Source organism: Trachypithecus francoisi, unplaced genomic scaffold, assembly GCF_009764315.1.
Source record: "Trachypithecus francoisi isolate TF-2019V2 unplaced genomic scaffold, Tfra_2.0 Lachesis_group6, whole genome shotgun sequence".
In the NCBI taxonomy this organism is placed as follows: Eukaryota; Metazoa; Chordata; class Mammalia; order Primates; family Cercopithecidae; genus Trachypithecus; species Trachypithecus francoisi.
In genome coordinates this window covers 34,199,082-34,211,946 of record NW_022681471.1, presented here as the reverse complement: position 1 = coordinate 34,211,946, position 12,865 = coordinate 34,199,082, and the positions used below count along the sequence as shown (strand labels likewise).

Below are 12,865 nucleotides of genomic sequence, written 5' to 3'. Positions count from 1 at the left end.
TCCCTATGCTAAAACTCTTAAGGGAAAAAATGGGTTTTATTTTTCCTTAATGTTTCTATGTTACATTTAAAGGCCTTTGAAATCATATTTTGCTGATTCTTAGAACATTAAGTTGTTCCTAAATTAAAGCTGGGAACTGAAAATTTAATTCTGAAAGCATCAGCAACAACTTGTCCTTCTGTCCTTGTGTGCTGCCATTTTAGCTTGGAAGGCATATGTGTAAGATTAGTCTCTGTACTATTCGGCTGGTTATCCCTACACAAAAGCTCTGGCTTTGTGGTTCTCAGGGCTCTCTGCTACGTTGTGTCGAGGATATTGAGGTGAATTAGACATGGTCCCTGGACAATAGCGTACTGTTGTTTTTCTGTAATTTGATTCTTAACCACTTGAAAATGAATCTGCCAACTCCTTTCCCCCAAGTAAAAGACCTAAGGTGCTAATCCCCACTCACTGATGACAAATGCTAAATTGGAAGCAACAGCTTAGAAATGCAAAACTTCTTATCCAATTACATTACAAGCTCTCTAAGCCAGTCATGTTCAGCATCTTCAGGGCGATGCGAAGGCAAGATCTCACTTTGGTAAGAATGATAGCGTAGTTTGAGTCAGTTTTAGACATTTCTAAAATGCAAAGTTCGTTCAAGGAGATAAAATGTGGTAGGAGCTGAGAAAAATGATTTGCTTTTGTTAGTTCAACGCATAAATGTTTATGTGGATCATAGTTAAGAGCACTGGCTCAGGAGTCCATCAGACAAAGATTTGAATCCCAGCTCCACCAATGTGTAACACTGGACATGCCTAAGCCTCAATTTCCTCATCTGTAAAATGGGCATAATAAAATAACCTCTCACAGGATTTTGGGGCAAATCAGATGAGATCATAGGTATAAAATGCTTAACCAGGTATACAGCAATGCTTAATGTAAGTGGTAAGAGATTAAGTACAAGGCACTGTTTCCTGACCAACCCGGTGTTTTTGATCCTGCCTAGGAGACTAAGTAAACCATCCAAAAAGCAGTTAAATATCCAGGGAATGTTATATATGAGTAAATGCCACAATAGATGGGAAAGACAATAAGGGCTGTTGGGGAGTGAGGAGGGCTATGCTATCATAAGAATCAGGTGAGCTAAGAGTGGGTTGGTAATAAACATGACCCACTGGTCTCATGGAAAGTATGACTTTTCCCTTAGCTGTTTGCTTTAAGAAAGGTCAGTGTCCTGAATGCAGTTTGTATTTAGATTCTTATGCCAAGATTTTCCCCAGAAAATAATCTTTGTGAAAAGATGTTCATGTCTATTTTGCCAAGTTGGGTTCCGCTAATTAAAATATGCCCCCCCTCCCTCCACATCATTAGATTGTAGTTATGCAAAGCTCCTTCAGTAATTGGAGTTCCTATTGGGGAAGAGACAAAGAGATGAGCTGCTGAAAGATGGTCAGATTTAGAACAAACAGGGTCATGGTCATCACAAAGTCAAGTACTCTTTATTTGAATCTTATGAAGAAATTTTTTACAGGCTGGACACATCGGCTCACGCCTATAATTCCAGCACTTTGGGAGGTTTGGTGGTGGATCACTTTACCTCAGGAGTTTGAGACCAACCTGGGCAACATGGCGAAACCCCGTCTCTATAAAAAATACAAAAATTAGCCTGATATGGTGGCACACACCTGTAGTCCCAGCTACTCGGAGGCTGAGGTGGGAGGATTGCCTGAGCCCAGGGAGGTTGAGGCTGCAGTGAGCTGTGATCAAACTACTACACTCCATCCTGGGCGACAGAGTAAGACCATGTCTCAAAAAAAAAAAAAAAAAAATTCCTTACAGTTATGGTTCCATTATTGCCATGCTGTATACGGTTCCTCTCTAGAAGTCTCTAATCTACAGTGGTGGCATCTCTCACTTCTGTGAATCATAACACAACTTTTGCTTCTCCTCATATTCACACACCACTCTTGACAGTTACCTAGTCTCCGATCTTACAGGGTTTATGAATAAAACTAGAAGGCAAGATGACATGATCTGAGACCACATAAACAGATATGGTGAAATTCTTCTGATTGATCTAATGGGGAATTGATGGTCTCACACATTTTAGTGTGCAAACACACTTGTACAGTTCCTTTTTTGGAAGAAGATATGGCTATCAAAGGGCATGATGGATGCACAGAAATTACAACAGACTGTGATCAGCTCTCACATCTTGGGTTTATCTGCCTTCCCCACGAGACTGTGAACTTCTCAAGGGCAAGGTGGTTTTTTGTTTTGTTTTGTTTTTTTCACCTCTGCATTCCCAGGGTCTAGCACAGGGCCAGAACCTCAGTAGGAACTCACTAAATGCATCTTTATGCTGAGCTCACTTTGTTTTCTGTGCTGCCGAAATTGCATGCCCCCAGTGGCCATTTTGAGTGCAAAGTGTTATTTTAAGATGCTCTCTGGAGAAAGCACTCTAACCTCTGCTTACAGATGTCTGAGAGGAAAGGAGAGCCGAATGACTAGGGGGTCTGGAGAAATTCCTAAGTGAAGGCGGTGGAGAAATGATGGGAAGGAGAGACTCACCTCTTTTTGAGTGTGCTGCTTCTTTTTTTTTTTTTTTTTTGAGACGGAGTCTCGCTCTGTCGCCCAGGCTGGAGTGCAGTGGCCAGATCTCAGCTCACTGCAAGCTCCGCCTCCCGGGTTTACGCCATTCTCCTGCCTCAGCCTCCCGAGTAGCTGGGACTACAGGCGCCCGCCACCTCGCCGGCTAGTTTTTTTTTTTGTATTTTTTAGTAGAGACGGGGTTTCACCGTATTAGCCAGGATGGTCTTGATCTCCTGACCTCGTGATCCGCCCGTCTCGGCCTCCCAAAGTGCTGGGATTACAGGCTTGAGCCACCGCGCCTGGCCAAGTGTGCTACTTCTAACCCAAGACTTGTTATTTTTCGTAAGAAAATGCTCAGATGTCGGCCGGGCGCGGTGGCTCAAGCCTGTAATCCCAGCACTTTGGGAGGCCGAGACGGGCGGATCACGAGGTCAGGAGATCGAGACCATCCTGGCTAACATGGTGAAACCCCGTCTCTACTAAAAAATACAAAAAAAAACTAGCCGGGCGACATGGCGGGCGCCTGTAGTCCCAGCTGCTTGGGAGGCTGAGGCAGGAGAATGGTGTAAACCCAGGAGGCGGAGCTTGCAGTGAGCTGAGACCCGGCCACTGCACTCCAGCCTGGGCGGCAGAGCGAGACTCCGTCTCAAAAAAAAAAAAAAAAAAGAAAATGCTCAGATGTCATTGAAGCTGTAGTCTGACTGCAATACTGCAAAAAAGAACTTTTGGGCTAATCATGCTCTTTCTGAAACCAGTAGTTGCCATGTTCCTCCTTGTGCTGAAACTCAATTTGGAGGATGGGGTGATGGTAGTGGTGGCGTGGTGGCGCAGGGATGTTTTTGAATTGGCCCTGTGCCATACTGCTAAGCTTTCTGCCTGCTTTCTGGTAACCCTCCCAGTGTGATAAAGGAGCGATTCTACGAAGCCAGTGTTCACTTCAGACTTGCAGAAGAGACATTCTTAGAATTCTTAAGGAGAACTAGTTTCTAAAGTAAAAGATTTACCGGTAAACTAATGACCTTTGGTATGATATTTAAGCAGAAGTAACCCAGGCTCATTTTGCATTGCTTACAGAGAAATACTATGTGATTATTCTTGTGTCTTACACATTTCTAATTACAACATAAATATGCTTGCTAGTCAGATATGCTTTTGGATACATGAGTGGTTGGATGGTTGAATATATACATTTACGTACCTTTTTATGTATTTATTTTAGTATTACAAGCATGGTTTTATATTTACGCACATACAGTTATGATGATGAAAGATCAGTCATCCTGTACTGTGAATGTACAGGAACCACCACAAATTATAAAGCCTAAGTGGTGATGCTATTAGTGACCCTCAGTGAGGATCCATTGTTTCCTCTCTTTGGACCAGGAAGTGGACTGCAACTGAATCTATTCTGACGAGTTTCCTTTTTTGCTATCTGTCCTTTCTACCTATATTAGAAATAAACTTATCTCAATTTATGGAGCTGTGCATTTCTTCCCATTTGTAGAGTTTGCACATAGAAAGCTCGTTGAGATTTGGTCCTTAGTGGCCTGAGTAAGCAATGGAAAAGTGTACTGTATCCCACACCATGGCACCAAAATTGGCATTTTTATTTTACTAGAGATAGAAAAATGCAATTATTCTCCTTTATGGGTTGATATGAAGCTTTCTTTTTCAATAAGCGTTTTCAATAAGAAAATACTTGATTTGAAGAAAAATATGAAGTAAATGATAATACATGGTATGGCAAATATGAGGATTACATGTGAATAAGTTCAGGAAACTAATAAAAACAAGGATCAGGAGTTGGGAGACCTGGGTTTGAATCCTGGTTCAGCTCCTAATGTAGATAGATGAACTTAGACCTCCGAGCCAGTTTCTTGATGTATAAAGCTGAAATGATGGTATTTTCCTTGTCTACTTGACAAGCGTTTGGTAACAAACAGAATGCATATGAAAGTGTTTTCTTAAGACTGCAAAGTGACATTGAAATGAATTAGCAAAAAATACTAATATTACTAGCAAGTTATTCAAGAAAGCTTAGGAGTCAGTGAATGAAAACTTTCAAGAACAAATCGTTTTGTTTTGTTTTGTTTTGTTTTCCCGATGGTGAAAACTGAGCTGGTTCCAAATTTAGGTTGACGGTTTTCCTGTCACTACTTACGGGAAGAAGACTGAAACATATGCTCACTTCTTTCCAGATTGCATAAATGCCTTCGCCTTATACTTAGCACTGCTCAGGAACTGTATGGAAGTTGCTATTATTTGAATGTTTATGAAGTACCATTTATTGTAACGGGTTTTTGGAGTTATGAAAAAGCACCTTTGCGGGCCAATCAGTATGTACACTGGCAGAAAGGATAAATTACAAACCTGAAAGAAAGACCCTCTTTGAGTGTAATAGAAGCTTTTATGTATAAGTCTAGTAATAGAATGAGAAAGCCAAATGGGAAAGTTAGATAAGGGATATGATGGAGACTGCTGGGCACAGCCACCATTAAATCATGATAATTCTATAGGTCATAGATTTTCTTCTCTGAGGCCTTCAGAGTTATAACTGAATCCTACTAGAAGGGAAATGTAGGGTTCAGTCCCTTCTCATCTTTCTTCTTGGAAAGATGAATCCTGATTCACAGACCTGAATCTTCTATTAGGGGAAGCTTTGTGGGACCCAGAAGAGCCACCCTAACTAACTTTTCCACAATTGAGCTACCCCCGACAAAGGAAGTAGGTGTGAAGACCCAGAATGCTTAGTTTAATCAGTTTTAAATGAAAAGTGAAACTTTGTTTTCTATAACATAAATATATGACCTTCAAAACATGTGGTAAGCTGTTTCATTTTAGAAGGTATATACTATACATTTAAATAAATGAGTAATTCAGAAAGTGGAGAACATTACCCTGAGTGACATATGTCACGCAAAGAAAGACAAATAGTACCTGATCTCATTTATATATGAAATCTAAAACAATCAAACTCATACAAGCAGAGAGTAGAATGGTGGTTACCGGAGGCTGGGGGCAAAGGGGAGATGGTAGTCAATGGCGGGATACAAAGTCTCAGTTAAACAGGAAGAATAAGTTTGTTTTTTTTTTTGAGATCAATAGTATATAGCATGCTGAATATGCTTAATAATGGAGTACTGTACATCTTATCACTAAGAATAAATTTCTTATGTTCTCATCACAAGAAATGTTAAATACTTGAGGTGATAGATATAACTAGCTTAATTTCATCATTCTACATTGTATTAAAAATCATAACACCACTTTGTACCCCATGAATTAAAAAAAATAAACAAGTGATTCATTTCGACATATTCTTTCCATATTAATTTGGAGCTACATTAGAAAGCTGAAGGAGGGCCAACCGTGGTGGCTCACGCCTGTAATCCCGACACTTTGGGAGGTCAAGGAGGGTGGATCACCTGAGGTCAGGAGTTCGAGACCAGCCTGGCCAACATGGTGAAACCTTGTCTTTACTAAAAATACAAAGATTAGCTGGGTGTGGTGGCGGGCACCTGTAATCCCACCTACTCGGGAGGCTTGAGGCAGGAGGTGGAGGTTGCAGTGAGCCGAGATCACGCCATTGCACTCCAGCCTGGGCAACAAGAGCAACACTCCATCTCAAAATAAAATAAAATAAAATAAAATAAAATAAAATCAAAAAGAAAGAAAGAAAAGCAAAAGGAAAGCTGAAGGATTTTCTTTTTTTTTTCTTTTTCAAATATACCTGAAGTAGGTACTTGTGAAATTATTGTACAGAGAAGTTGACAGATTCAACAGGTTAAAACACTGAAATTTGAGGACTGTTTTTGCAATCTATACTAGGAAAATAGTTGGCACCAAAAGCAAGACTTAGATTATTTTTAGTGCCTCAAGCTTGCTTTCTTAGATAGGACTTATACATTCAACTTCTCTGAGAAATTGATCTCAGACTGGGAGCGTTAGAACTGGAAGATACAGTCAGTTTCCTTTTGTTTGAGTGCATGGAAACACGGTAGGTATGGCTGAAAGGGGTCAGATTTTCCTGTCAGAAAATCTGAATTCCTCAAATACGGTTTTTTCCTTTTATTTCAACTCATTTTGCAGTAGTATTTGCAGACGTGAGAGGGATGACCAACTTGCTTTGATCTTTGTAGACGTGGGTCTACAAATCCAAATTTAAGACTTGAAATAAAGCATAACGATTAGGATCTTTTAGACTTGTTGAACACTGAGCTCATTGGTCAGAGGAGTTTAATCTTTTTTTTTTTTGAGACGGAGTCTCGCTCTGTCGCCCAGGCTGGAGTGCAGTGACCAGATCTCAGCTCACTGCAAGCTCCGCCTCCCAGGTTCACGCCATTCTCCTGCCTCAGCCTCCCGAGTAGCTGGGACTACAGGCGCCCGCCACCTCGCCCGGCTAATTTTTTGTATTTTTTAGTAGAGACGGGGTTTCACCATATTAGCCAGGATGGTCTCGATCTCCTGACCTCGTGATCTGCCCGTCTCGGCCTCCCAAAGTGCTGGGATTACAGGCGTGAGCCACCGCGCCCGGCCTACTTTAATCTTTCTAAATAATCTTCTACAGGAAACTCTGAGATGCCCTTCAGATATGGAAATTGGGTATAGCTGTGACCTGTTGCGAACCATGTATAAAAACTATTCTCAACTTTTCTATGGATATAGTGATACTAGAGACTACCTCAAATACTATGTACACAAATACAAGTATAATCCCGATGCTATTATAATATTAAGTCTTAATATAAATTATATTTGGAGTTTTTATACAGTTTTTATTATAAAATTTTAAGGAAATAATTTCATATGAAACATCATCATTAAAAATTACTACTGTCTGCCCAGCTTGGTTTAGAATGTGAGACATGTGAGACATGGCTCTGGTTGAATCTGAATATCTCAAAGTTCATCAGCAATCGATGACTGGATGCCTATCGTGTGCCAGGTATTCTAAGTGCTGGGATTAAAGAAGTAAACAAATAAAAGAGAATCCCTGCTCTCAAATAGAGAGGTGAAATAGATGGTATATCAGATTGTGGTAAGTTCAATGAAGGAAAAAAATGATAGGAAGGTAAATAGTGGGATCCCATTCCCAGTTCAGTACCATGCACATGAGAATCTTGGTATATTTCTTTCTTCTTTCCACCCCCAGCCCCGCCGCAGTTGCAGGGGTCAGGGCTGGTGGTATGCATGCATGACAGCTATGGGTGCATGTAAGTAGTGATGGCCAGTGGTGGAAGTCAGGATCACCTCATATGGCTGTAGGGGTTGGGGCTTATGACATGCACACCTGTGACAGTGAAAATCAGTGATGATAGACATTGAAGTCAGTTGCACGTGTACACACAGCTGCAGGGTCAGCCATGGGTGTGCAGAAGTGGGAGCCGTCTTTGTGTATTTCTGAGGGGAAAAACAAAAGCAGAGCCTTTGCAGTCACAGTCCTGGATTTGAATTCCAGTTCTGAAGGCAGGCAAGTTACTTAACCTCAGTTAGGTCCAGAGTCTTTGCATCTGTAAAGTGGGGATAATGATTCAATCTGTTTCATATTGCTATGAGTGTTACATGAAAAAATGTACAGAAAGCACTTAGCACAGTGCCTGGCATATAGAAAGGGCTCAGTAAATGTGAACTGTTACCATTACTCTTATTATGTTACATCCTGGCTTTCTTAGCATCACTGACCCTGCTTCTTGTTACTTTAGCTTCAGGCTGGGCCCTACTGTCAATGGCCAGCTCGCCTAGAAGTCCAGCAGGGATCCACTGACTTTGTCACCTTGAACTTCACCCTTTCATAACCTGCCCATGGGATCAAGCATCTCTAGTACCTATGCCTGCCCCAGCTATGCTGGAACTTAGTACGCCCATGGGACAGTGTCTCTGGTACAGAGTAGGAATATGAATGTTGATACTTTCTCCCCCAACGTCGCCCAGAGAGTAGTGCAGATGCAGTAAATACCAACAGGCAGACTTCCAAGTATGCCACTTTTTGTTTTACTTAAAATTCAATATTTTTTAGAAGGCAAACAGATTAAGTAGAATAACACAGTTCTTTTTTTTTTTTTTTTTTTTTGGGAGAGACAGGATCTTGCTCTGTTGCCCAGGTATAAGTGGCACAATCAAAGATCACTGCAACCTCAACCTCCCAGGCTCAAGTGATCCTCCTGCCTCAGCCTCCTGAGTGGCTGGCACTATAGGCATGAGCTATCACACCCAGCTAATTTTTGTACTTTTTGTTGAGATGGGGCTTTCCCATATTGCCCAGGCTGATCTCTAATTCCTGGGCTCAAGTCATCCACCTTCCTCAGCCTCCCAAAGTACCGGGATTACAGGCATGAGCCACCATACCCAGCCAGAACTCTTTATCTTTAGCAAGAGAATGCCTGTATGTGTGTGTGTATGTGTTTGGGATGTGTGTCTAGCTATGAAGAATATTTCTCTTGTGAAAGTGTCTCCATTAAGTACTTATAAGTATCAGTAATCCCTTCTTTTGAGAAGTAATGTATCTTTAGTACATAGAAAAGAATTTAACTCTTGTGGGTTTGATCATAATAACTTTATTTTTGTCTCTTATAAAGGAAAAGGCCAAAGTTGTTGAGCCCCTGGACTATGAGAATGTTATTGCCCAAAGAAAAACCCAGATTTACAGCGACCCCCTCCGAGATCTGCTTATGTTTCCAATGGAAGATATATCTGTGAGTTCACAAGCACTTCTTTAAAGAAAAAAGCCCATATTTTTCAAGCCAGTTCTTACAACAAGAATGTTCTTTGTGTTCTAGATCTCAGTAATAGGTCGTCAGCGCAGAACGGTGCAGTCTACTGTACCAGAAGATGCTGAAAAGAGGGCCCAGAGTTTATTTGTCAAAGAGGTAAGAGCTCTAAGGCCACAGAAGAATATTCTTTGTATATTTAAAATATATACAATATTTATGTGTCTTTATATATTGTAACCTGTTTATAAATAAATAAATATAAAATATTTAAAGTAGTCTTCCTTTAATGTAAAGATAAAATAAAATTACTAACATTAACTGGCCTAAATAACAAGTGTATATGATGGTAACAAGTCTATATGATGATAAAGCTTAAACATTTCCACAAGGTACATATGACCTTAGTGTTTTCCTTTTGGATTTGAATACTCTTTGCACTGAGAGTCAGAGTATTCAAAGGGCATATGAATTGGGATTTATTGCCAGCAACTGGGTAAGAGAGGCACAGTTAATCCATAAAGGAAGATCCCAGTACCAGTAATTGCCAAATGGTTTTAAAAAGCCTGTCGACATAGTACCAGACTTTTAAAAAGTGGACATATATGTACTTTTCCTATATTTCAAATTCAAGGTTCCTATTTTCTTTCAGTGTATTAAAACCTATAGCACAGATTGGCACGTGGTAAACTACAAGTATGAGGACTTCTCTGGGGACTTTCGAATGTTGCCATGGTAAGTTTAGCATTCCAGGGAAACATGCAACAGGAGAATTATTAAGCTTTTTTACCTTGTTAAAACCACTTGTGAGGCCGGGCGCCATGGCTCATGCCTGTAATCCCAGCACTTTGGGAGGCCGAGGCGGGCGAATCACAAGGTCAGAAGATCAAAACCATCCTGGCTAACATGGTGAAGCCCCATCTCTACTAAAAATACAGAAAGTTAGCTGGGCGTGGTGGCGGGCACCTGTAGTCTCAGCTACTTGGGAGGGTGAGGCAGGAGAATGGTATGAACCCAGGAGGCAGAGGTTGCAGTGAGTGGAGATCGTGCCACTGCACTCCAGCCTGGGCAACAGAGTGAGACTCCATCTCAAAACAAACAAACAAACAAAAATCACTTGTGAAACCTTTCAGTTATAATTTGTAATAAAGCAAGTCTTCAAATAAACTGCATGTTTGGTTAAATGCAGTGTTTTGGTTAATTGAATAGGTTTTAACTTTCATCTTTGAAATTCTTTCCAAAATGTACGAAAGCTCACTTTTTGGCTTTAGTGAACCTGTATTGATCATAAACTAAAATTTAGCTGATGGTGGATAATGTAGTGAGCATTTTCCAGTAGTGTCAGTGAAAAAGCTTGATGATAATGACTTCAGTTTGGTGAACCTAGCCATCCCTTGGAAAAATTACATCTCTTTCAATTGAATTGAAGGAATAGCATGAGCACACTGGCCCAGGAGCCACACTGTTGGGGCTCAAATCTTATTTCTACCACTTACTAGCTGGATGACCATGACTCAGTCACTTAACCTGTTTGAGCTCTCCATTTTCTCATCTCTAGTACTGATTCCTCACAGGATGTCATATGGGAAATGTTTTTGGAACAAATAGCAGAGGAATAAGACATTTGTTTAGCTTTTTGTAGTTTTCAGAGCACTTTCCAAAAGAGGAGAAAACTGAGTCCTATATGGACAGCCTGATCCTTGGGGAAAAAAAAAAAGAAAAAGAAAAAAACAGAGTCCTAAAATGACCCGTCCAAGGTCATACCACAAACAAATGCAAGAGCCAGAATTATACTGTTGCCTTTTTTTTTTTTTTTTTTTTTGAGGCGAAGTTTCGCTTTTGTCGCCCAGGCTGGAGTGCAGTGGTGCAACCACTCCGCTCACTGCAACCTCCGCCTCCTGGGTTCAAGCGATTTTCCTGCCTCAGCCTCCTGAGTAGCTGGGCTTACAGGCACCCACCACCACACACCCAGCTAATTGGTTTTTTTTTTTATTTTTGGTAGAGACAGGGTTTCACCATGTTGGCCGGGCTGGTCTCGAACTCCTGACCTCAGGTGATCCACCCGCCTCAGCCTCCCAAAGTGTTGGGATTACAGGCGTGAGCCACCACACCCGGCCTGTGTTGCTTTTTGACCCGGGGAAGGAGAAGTTCTGCCACCACTAACAGCTCTGTCACAGGATCCTTAGCAACTTCTGCCCTCCCTAAGTTCCTGGGCTTAGTTATGTCTTCGTTGCTGGCCACATATGTGGAAGTCCTTACAGAAACAAAAACTTACAGTAAGTTTACTCAAAGAGGAGAATCTGAATTCGGAAAGGAGAATAGGATGTCTTGGCATTTTCTTGTTTGTGAAAGAAAGAAATCTGCTCATCTTGCTTTAACTGTTGTTGTCATTATTGTTGTGTTTTTTTGTTGTTGGTCTGTTCTGTTTAGTGTCTAAGACGGTTCTCTTATATTTGCAGTAAATCTTTGAGACCAGAAAAGATTCCTAATCATGTATTTGAGATAGATGAAGACTGTGAGAAAGATGAGGTAAGAATGGGGACAACAGTGGGGTAACTATGCTAGTTTTCTCACGGTCACTTTGCTGAAAAAGATTTCAAAGGGAATTTCTTGAGAAAATATGAAGGAAAGAATTGTTTTGGAATGATCTGTGGCCAGCTTTCAAACTGGGTGCTTTTCAATTTTTTTTTTAATTACTGTATTTGCAAGTAGGGAAAAAAAACAAGTGAGAGGGGCTGTGATTTGTACATAAACATGTTCCCCCACCTGTGGGACATGCTTGTGGAGTTGCTTTTCTCGAGTTGGGCATGTGGTGTGGTGATTCATCTGGACTCTCCTGCCTGATAGATTCCTCTTGGGACAGATGGCCGGATGTCTGTGACATTTTGAGGTGCAGTTCGACTGTTTACATAATGCAGAAGAGTTCCAGAAGAGAGCCCATACCATTCAGTAAATACTGAGTGCCTACTGTGTGCATAGCACAGAGCCTTTCATTCTACAGTCAACTATTTTAAATCCTCATGGGGAAGAGGGGACTTTATGTTTTAATTAGGAAATGGGCAGGGCCTCATTCTGTGCCCCTAAATGTTTGGCTAATTAGATGGCAGGCTGGCTGTTGTTTTACTGATTATTTTTGTTCTGTTTCAGGACTCATCTTCTTTATGTTCTCAGAAGGGTGGTGTGATAAAACAAGGCTGGTTGCATAAAGCAAATGTAAATAGCACCATCACAGTAACCATGAAGGTAGGAAGTAGTTATTATATTATTCCATCATTTTAACGATATTGGCATTAAGTAGCCTATCTGGAAACAATATTTATTTTACAAAGAGCCCTAGCGAAAAAAAAAAAAAAGGGAGAGGATTCTCACAGACGTATGGAATTTAAAAAATCTAGAACATCAGGATAAATTTAGAAGTGTAACTTTTTTAAAGACATATAATGTAATGATTATCTGGTGAATCAGGATGTTTAAAAAGGAGGCTGTCAGTTGAAGGAGGAAAATAGCTTTGAAAAATGGGCATCAAAGTTTCATATGTAGAAATGACCTTAATGAGTGGAAGGACAAATAATCCATTTCTTTAG

General features: G+C 40.7%; 1 protein-coding gene across 1 annotated transcript in view; it reads left to right on the top strand.

Moving 5' to 3' along the window:
• Positions 1-12,865, top strand: part of DOCK11 (dedicator of cytokinesis 11) — a 195,686-nt gene that overhangs the window by 38,841 nt on the left and 143,980 nt on the right. Inside the window, 5 exon segments of the mRNA XM_033201715.1 lie at positions 9,150-9,266; positions 9,351-9,440; positions 9,934-10,016; positions 11,741-11,810; positions 12,429-12,524. Of these exon segments, the coding sequence (XP_033057606.1) occupies positions 9,150-9,266; positions 9,351-9,440; positions 9,934-10,016; positions 11,741-11,810; positions 12,429-12,524 (456 nt within the window).